This window comes from Rhipicephalus microplus, unplaced genomic scaffold (genome assembly GCF_043290135.1).
Source record: "Rhipicephalus microplus isolate Deutch F79 unplaced genomic scaffold, USDA_Rmic scaffold_14, whole genome shotgun sequence".
NCBI classification, from domain to species: Eukaryota; Metazoa; Arthropoda; class Arachnida; order Ixodida; family Ixodidae; genus Rhipicephalus; species Rhipicephalus microplus.
In genome coordinates, this window is record NW_027464587.1 from 21,153,787 (window position 1) to 21,163,025 (window position 9,239).

At 45.5% G+C, this 9,239-nt stretch overlaps 1 protein-coding gene across 1 annotated transcript; it reads right to left on the reverse strand.

The window, feature by feature from the left end:
- Positions 1 to 3,339: 3,339 nt before the first annotated feature.
- On the reverse strand, positions 3,340 to 5,719 carry Noc2 (Nucleolar complex protein 2). The gene has a single exon (XM_037431663.2). The coding sequence runs from the start codon at positions 5,635 to 5,637 to the stop codon at positions 3,376 to 3,378; it is 2,262 nt and encodes a 753-aa protein (XP_037287560.1). The 5' UTR covers positions 5,638 to 5,719; the 3' UTR covers positions 3,340 to 3,375.
- Positions 5,720 to 9,239: the final 3,520 nt, after the last annotated feature.

Consider the following 9,239-nt stretch of genomic DNA (forward strand, 5'->3'; position numbering starts at 1 on the left):
GGAAATACTTGCAGCCTTCATGCCTTAAGGCTTATGTGGGCAAAATTTCATCGTGATCAAGCTATCCGAAGTACCAAAACCATGATTTCCCAACTCAGAAAGTTGCCCAAAAATGGATTTTGAGAAAAAAGCATTTTAATGGTATAAGTGAAAGCTCATTTATGCGGAAAATATGTGTTTTTTTAAGGTCATTTCTGAGTATGTGTCTTTAGTGAACCACTCATGTGAAATGCAATGACAAACAGGCAGGTGACAATTTCTAAAGGACTCTAGACAATGAGCGCTTATTAGTAACCAACTTGTGCTTTTTAAAAGCAATTTTAACCAACTTCAAAGTTAACCACAATCTTCGTTTTCTTTTCTTTTTTTTTTGTGAGAGTAGAGAAACTCAACTTGTGAAGAGAAATAAAAACAAAAAATGTAATATTAAGGGAAAAAGTTGCAATATTTGACTCTCGGTTCTCTTAAAGCACATAATCAGTAAGGGTTGAGCAATTTTAACACTTTTCACATTACAATTTATCTTGTTCATTAATGTTTTACAGACACTTCCCTGTTGGTTATTTGCGTTTCATAGATAATGTGGAGCAATGCATGCCATTAATGACTCACTAGCATAAACAGTAAGTGGCAGAAAGAGAATTTTTACACATTGTCATCACACAAAACAAAAAATATGCAACTTGCAGTAAAACTGATTGCATATTTGAAATCAGCTTACAAACCTATGTATGTAAATAACAAGTTTCATTGCCCTAAGCTACAGATTAAAGAAACTTTTTTTCGGGTAGTAGCTTCCTTTAATTTGTCAACTACGTGTGGACTGCCAGAAAGCATCTCGGATCAAGCGGCATCTCGTCGCACACGCATGGATTTGGAGAATTCGCCAAACTTCTTTCTTAAAGTACATAAGTATCCACCATCCTTTGCTATGAGATTTACTCTGCTCATTTTGCAGAAGTTATGTTGTCAGCATCATTGAGTGTGAGTGTAATATCTATTTTTTAAATTAAATTATTATATTTTCTACTTTAAATAAGTTTGCCACAAATCAAATGTAAATAAAAAATGAAAATATCACCTTTCAATGGGAATTGAACTTGGCACTTGTGTGTGGCAAGCAGGTGTCCTAACACACAGCCATGCCGACTGTGTGAAACTAGAAGAAAATAGAGCTGCAAGAATCGCCTCATATATGCACCGTGCGAGCTGCTTAGTTACCGTGGCCCCTGCAGGATGCCTATGATCATGCCGTTAGTAAGTGGTGCAATTAAAAAAAAAGAGCTCAATGTTATGACGCATTTTCTTGGCCCCTTGCCACCCCTTTCCATGCATAGGTTTGAAAAGACAAAGTTCTTAAAGAAAGAACAAAGCTTTGTAGCTCCGTTCGTGATTGACTGGATTCTGAAAGTATGTCAGTCAATTCATGAGGAGGAGAAAAACTTTATTCATCCCAAGAGGGAAAGGTGCGGTGGTGGAGTGTCAGAGGAGCTTACCTAGCGTGGGTCTCCACTACCCTCTTGGCCCAATCCCATGATCTGGTCCTGGACCTCGGGCCCCGAGCTGCACATAGCAACCTCCCACTGCTCCTTACTATTAATGTGTAGAGAATTGGGTGGTGGGTTTCGAGTACACTCCCACATGATATGGTCTAGGTTAGCTCTTTGTTGACAGGAAATGCACAAAGGGGAGGGGTATATCGCAGGGTGTGTAAGATGGCAAAAAGATGGGGTAGGAAACGTACGGGTCTGTAACTGGCACCATAGTATTTCATGGTAGCGCGAAACTCCATGATGTAAGGGGGGTATATAGTGCGCTGTAGGCGGTAGTGATTTGCTATGTCGTGAAAGGTCAAAAGACGATCTCTCGAGCTGAAAAAGGCCGCGTGGTCTAAGGCGCCATCAGAGGCCTGCGCTCGGCCGGTCAATCCTTGAGCACAGGTATGAGCCGTCTCATTGCCACTCAACCCCGCATACGCGGGCGTCCATATGAGAGCAACGTCTTGCGTGGGAGGATGTTTCTTAAGAATTGAAAGGGCAGTTGATGAGATGCGACCTGCGCTGAAGTTGCGTATGGCAGTTTTGGAGTCACTTACAATCATAATAATATTGGGGATGGATAGACCTAAGGCGATGGCAGCCTACTTTGCCTCCTCCGAAGAGTTGACAGTGACGGATGCCGTTGTGAGCGCCTTGCCGTTATAGTCGACAGCAGAGAGGGCATAGGATGAGGAGGATGGGTATTCTGCCGCATCGACATAGAGCACGTCATTGGCTCCAATTCATGAGGCAATAAGCTCTTTTCAGAGAGCCATTTTATCATTAATTGAAAAAGTGTTGTCGAGCTCCTTTAAGAATGCGACTGTTTTTACATGTTTCAGCTCCCCTTTTTTTTTAGATGCAAATGCATCTTATGCTCGGGACAGTGTCCATTCTGCAGCGTCCGTACGCATACTGTGCATGTGCCAACTCACCCACTCTCCTCGCGCGAGGAGGTGGAGTGAGCACTGGCTCCGTTGTTTCTCTCTCTTTGCCAGAGCTGTGTGCTCATATATAAAGTGGCGTACACTTGCACCCATTGCACTCTCTTCCGCAACGGCGCTATGGATGCTCACGAAGCTGAACGTAAACGGCAAGAAGATCTTCAAGCTGCGATGCTATGAAAGTGCGTGTTTGCTGTGTTCAATCATTCTCTCTCTGTGCAACAGTGTGCAAAATGCCATGAACAACGTCAATGCTGGCGCTCATTCCAGCGGCAGCGCCACTTTCATGCCACGGAGCAGAAGAAGGCTCAGGAAGACGAACGTTAGCGTTGGCGAGCGGTAATTCAAATGCCTTGACAACCACCGCTCATAAGTGAAAGTCGCATAAGAGAAACTGAAACTCTGTGCGTTCCCCCACGATGCTTTCGCATCCCACCATGGTTTCCCATAAGGGGAGATGTGTAATTTTTTCTTAGGTGACACCACAGGTCGCAGATAATTCACTTTCGTGGAAGTCGAAAACAAGTTTACTTTGTACATAATTCAGATACGAGCCAGCACAGTGCATTTAAGGCAGTTTTTAGGTCAATTAAAACACTCCGCTTCTTTTTCAGCATATGTCTGCATGTCCCTCACATAGTCCCTCGAACTACGGCTTTGGCAATGTAAATGTAAACATGTATTTTGATTTCACATACTAGTAATGGCTGATGGTTCGCCCACTGACTGCACTGCAGTTATGTACGTTTAAAACGCCCATTATCCTGCATCATTCCTTTTTTGTTTTGTTTATCAAGTGTACGGGGTTCACAGTTGCCCACATAGTCTCCCAACCCCAAAAAAGTAACTCTCAAGAGTATAATAAAAAAAGACATTTACTATGGCATCGATGCTCAGTCTGTTTCATCGAAGTCTTCACCATCACTGGTCATGTCCTCCTCAGAAGTTGACGACAAAGTCATGTCCTGCACGATGTCTGTGTCCCCCTTGATAGCTACTTCGCTGTATTTGCTCGCACCAGCATCCTTCTCCTCTTTCTGCTTAGGGTGATCTCTTTTCTTTGCTCCCTTCTTTTTCCGTCTTGGCCTTCCGTCATCAGAATCCGAGTCGGATTCCGGCAGCTTTGTCAGCACCTTGCCATGAAGAGCAGTCTCCTGCCTCTGGTTTCGCAGCTTGCTCCACTGCTCGTAGAACCTGCTCCAAGGAGTCCCTTCATGCTTCCACCTCTGCTCCAAGTTGTCCAGCGCCTGAGCGTCACCAAGCGCAATGTTGCAGCTGGTGCGGCGATTCTCAATAAACCTGCAGTTCTCTTCCATCTTCTCTGCAAGTTGCTTCAACTTTTTTGTGTAGTTTGCAACCTTGCATTTCTTGGAGAACTCCTTAAGGTAGACCAGGGCTGGCAGAACCAGCTCTGGGAAGGCCACTGAATGGGAGACAGTGGAGAGGTACTCCAGGACGAGCTCGTAAAAGGTCTCGATAACGGCGTCACGGAATCCACTCTCTTTCATCTGTGCCGGCGACACACGTAATATGCAGCTCAGCTCCAGAGGTCGCATGGACGTTGCAGAGTGCTTCTGGCCAAAATTGACAACTGTGCACGCTTCCAAGAGATGGGGCATGACTGGAATGAAGACGGCTGTGCAGGACGACAGCTGCATGAGACCACGAACCAAGTGGAACCTCAATGGAACGTACTTCGCAGCTGGAATCAGCTGAATGGTGCCTACCATCGTCTGGACTAGCGGATAGACGAGCGGCTGGAGCAATTTGCTTGGTGACACTGTCCCCAGAAGGTGGCACCAAAGGAGGCAGCAGTGGATGTACTGCCAGTTGTAGACGGCCTTGCAGGTGTCCTTTTTTCTAACAGTCATCGCATTCCTGAGGTGAATGGCAAGCTGCCTGACATAGAGGAAGGCATGCTGATAGGCCAGGCTCTCATCTCCAGAATAAGCCTCAACGAGTGAACGCTTCATGAAGTTAATGAGAGGCCACGTAGTGGGCGAGGTGAACTTGCAGTTGCGTACGTAAGACATGTACATGTGCTTCAGCACATTGTCATGGTAGTTGTGTGGGAGGCCACGGATTGTGCGGATGAGGCAGACAAAGGCAACAACACGAACGCTCTCTTCTGCCTCGCACCAGAGTTGCACAAGACGCTTTAGAAGTGCCTTGGCGACTTGCGGGAAGGCGACATAGTACGGGACTAAAAATAGGATGTGCCTCAGGAGCACCGATACGAGCTGTGGCTCAGTCACTGCGGTGATGAGCTTGACGACGTTCATGAGGTAAGTTTTCACGACTACCGAGGCCTTCTTCCAGCTGTGGCTTTTGGTTGGGTCAAACGACTTGGAGTCATCTTGAACAACTGCGGGCTCCTGCAGACGCAACACTTGGTGCAATGCAGGCACCAAGTCACTGAGACAAAGCTTGACGACGGCATTGAATGTGATTTGCCCTTCGACTTTGAAAGGACTCGTATGCTTCTTGGAGTCTGTGCCTACATCGTCTCCCTCTGCTTGCAAAACGGCCGCCTTGAAGCAGTCGACCACATCCGCGATCTTGCGCAGCTCGGGCTTTGTCTGCAAGTCTCTCGAAAAGCGGTCGATGTCCTCGAGTTTGAGTAGCTGCTTCTTTTTGGGGGGCACTTCCTCGGGCTCTTCTTCATCATCCACTTCCTCGGCGGTGTAGAAGTCGAGCAGGTCTTTGTCGTGCTCCTCCAGGTACTGATAGAAATCGGGGTCGGTTTCCTTCAGCTTCCGCACTATTTCTTTCTGCTTTTCGATGTCAACGTCGGACTCTTCTTCGCTACTCTCTACGCCGTCGACGTCCGAATAACTGTCCGAGTCTGCCAAGCAGTCGCGCTTCGGACTCGCTTCTTTTTTGGCTGCATTGCGCGGCTTCTTCGGCACCACTTTTCTCGCGCTACTCGCTTGCAGCTTTTCGTCGGGGCGCTGTTTCTTACGTTTGAGAAGTCTTTTCGGCTTCGCCCCTGGCAGCCGGTCAGTGCCAGAGCCGAGAGACCCGCCGTTGGGCTCGCTTGCAGTGGCAGCATGATCGTCATCGGAGTCCGAGGAAAATCCTCCAGCCATGAACTCTTCGACGGTAACATCACTAAGCTGTTTCTTTTGCAATTTCTGCGTTTTCGTTAGGGCCATAACCGGAAAGCGCCGTCAACAATGAAGAGTACACACGTGCAGGACGGCATTTACCAATACAGTGTACTAGAAGGGGGCAGTGGAGTGAACGAGGCGGCCGCGCCGTATCTCGGCTGATTCTCCGGCGGGTGACAGTAGCGGCGGCGCTGTAGTCTCATGGTACTGAAGATCTCAAAAGCATCTGCATTGGGAGCGCGCGCGCCCGAGCCTGCGATAGCGTGTAATTGCTCGTTTTTAGCGCGTTTAATGCGTATCTGAGCCTTTATCAGTGGACGCACCTGCTACGCGCCATGGTGCACGAGTGAAATATGCGGGCACGCCGAAATTGCGTCGACACATTCACTGTTTCAAGAGCCTGTCAACCCCCCCCCCCACACACACACACACAAAATGTCAATCGGAATTTGCACGTATCCGCCTAGCTTCTTACTCAATCAGTGCTTTGAGATGCGTTACATCATAAGTGGCCACTCGCGAACAACAAAAAGAAGAGAAGTATCAAAACCGTAATTAAATCATATGGTCGTTTTGTCGGCAGTCTCTACGAAATCCAGAGCACAGTGTTCCTCATGTAACCCTACATGCGCTCGATTGCTTCACGAGAAACCCGAGTATAAGTAATGTTGTGACAACATTAATCAGTGAGGACTCTGTTTTATCATGCCAGTTTTGCACAAGACAATAATTATTGCTTTCCGAAAGGCTTATTACATATTAAACTTATTAAAACAACACACAAACATATTAAAAGGTGCCAATTGTTTTAATCTGCGTAAATTCATTGTAACCAGTTCTCATTTTGTATCGACAGCTTAAATTATGCTGCTTTCCAAATATTTTATCGGCGTAACGCTATTGCAAGCGAACAAATTTATGACGATGTTTTTTATTACAAGCGTAGTTCTATTAGAAAGTGTAAAAAGCGTAGGCAGGCAGTGGTGCATCTTGTTTTGAGAAATTTACCTTACTTGTATATGCACACACACACACACACACACACACACACACACACACACACACACATATATATATATATATATATATATATATATATATATATATATATATATATATATATATATATATATATCCATGCAATGCTCCTTAGCACATCTACTGTTTTTAGGCGGTGCATTCCTCGTCTGACTACGTTAGACTTGAAGTAGTTATGAGACCTCATACTGTCGAAAAGGTGAAATCTACAGTGCGCATTTGTAGAGACTTGCTATATTCAGCTTCGCCAACTGCAAACTATTGGCGCACGGTTACCCATGGCAATTTTTTTTTTTGGGGTGGGGTGGGGGGGGGGGGGGGTTGGGGTGTGCAGCAGAACGCCTAGCTTTGGGGCTTGGTGGTGGCTGTGAATGCGTGCAAATATTTTAGTATACTCTGAAAGGTTGAATTAGGAAAACATTTCGTGGTGTAGGGGGTTATTCAGATTCCCTTCCTCTCTCTTCGTTGCTTATTGCTTTCTGGTTCTGCGTGCGTGTGACACAGTATTTGTTTTTTAATCTCATAGCTTTATGAGCACAGCTAACTTCCAATAAATAGGCTCAGTTATTCTGTATATTGTAGGCAACTAACCAAGGAAGAAAAGAGTTACGAGAGAAGAAATGACTGGTAAGACCACCTTTTCTGAATTATTTTCGATATCTTACAAGGGATTTTATCGAGCTCAAATTCAGTAGATTGGCGTGTAATACTTCAAGGGCCATGTCATCATGTGCTAGACATGAATGATGGGCAGATACGAAGAAATCTGCATCAAGAAAGCGTGACGGAGGAGCTGAAGCGCATAGCAGTTCCTGCACGCGGCGCGCGTCTCTTTTAGTACTATTCGACTGCAGTGCCGCCGCTGCGGAAGGAATCAGGAGGCGAGGCGCGGTCACGCCACTCAACACTTCTAGCACACTCTATTACCAGGCAGGACTGCTACGACCCGGTGAAAATAGCGCAAACACTATTTTTACCCAACTTGGCTTGGATCCGTATAAAGCTATGGCTTTTGGACAACGGTGGTCAGGCAACCTGAGGTTCTCTGCAGCTTTAAATCTGGTTCTTTCACGGAGGAAGGTGCCCAGAAAACCCCCCGTGTCTGGGCATATTTTTCTCGCGTGTGGCGTGCTGTGGATTTTGGGTTTTTGTTTTTTCAACAATAGACTTTAAGTGGGTAGACTTAACTAAAAAGAGGTTATCTAATTGGTGGCTAAAGTCAAGACACGAGTGAAAATTAAACCCTTCACTGCAAAGTACCCGTACAACTTTACTATTTAAAGGGAAAAAAATTTAAATCTAATGGTTAGTTCACTAAGTATTACGGCTAGGTAGCGTTAGCCGCCGCCCGATATAAAAAGTACAGCCACATACATTCGTCCATTCATCTGTAACAGGGAGGTCGGGCAACCTCAGGTTCTCTCGGTGTGTGTGCATTCGTGCGTGTGTGGAATGAGCTGTACGCGATCGCGAGCTGTACACATTTGTGTTGTGCTGGACGTGTGCTGATTGCGGTGTCTTTGTGGTGGACACGAGCACTGCAATTGTGTTTATCGTTGTCCATGTGCTTGACGAACGCGGATGGTGTTTGCAGTGCTTGAACTTGCACTATAGTCCCTTGCACTAGAGACCTTTCTTGCACTGTCACTGCGTGTTTCAGCGTTATTTTTGTGATTGCTAATGTTTGATTTTTGTGTGTGTGTAAGGTGGCAGCGTTCGTTGTACAAATTTTACTGAGCGTGAAAGTATGTTTTTCACTGTGCTTGATCGGCAACTTGCTTTGACTGTCTTGCCGTTTGCTCATTGAATGTATCAATTAATGAGTGGCATTACTGCTGTTTTATCGGTCAACGAGGCCGATTTTCTCTGTCGGTTAAACCATGCAAGTGTTACACTATGTAATTTGCACGATCGTACACAAATGCAGAAGTGAGTCGTTCATGGTTGAGAAACACGAATCAAATTGAAAGAGCCTGTGTGGCACTACTCAAGCCCCATACAGCTGCACGATCGATAGTTGTACTTAAACAAGTGTTCGACGCCTGGGTATGTAGTACGTGTGGTTTGCACCCCGTAGGTTTTCCTGCCCACGCATGCCTCATTTTCCGGCGTGAAATGGCACCCTTGTAAGCAAATAACAAACAAGTATCAATCCCTTTTGAAGCTTAAAAAAACAAATAGCCACCTGTTTTTTTTTTTCTGTAATTGGAAAGTTGGTGAACTTCCAGGGGGGAAAAAAACTTCATCCATGTAGGAAACGTGCACACTAACCTGGACAATAACATACAGACTGACGCTATCTTTCTTGACTTTGCAAAGGCATTTGACAAAGTACCCCACTACCGCCTGATGTTAAAACTTTCGAAATTAAACTTAGACCCTAAAATTTTAACTTGGATTCGAGAATTTTTGACTAATCGTTACCAATTCGTAACTGTTAACGGACATAACTCTTACCCTCTGGCAGTAACATCAGGCGTCCCGCAAGGATCTGTTCTTGGACCCCTATTATTCCTAATATACATTAACGATCTACCTTTTCATGTATCCAGCAATATTCGTATGTTTGCAAACGATTGCATTATATGCCGTACTATTACTAACACATC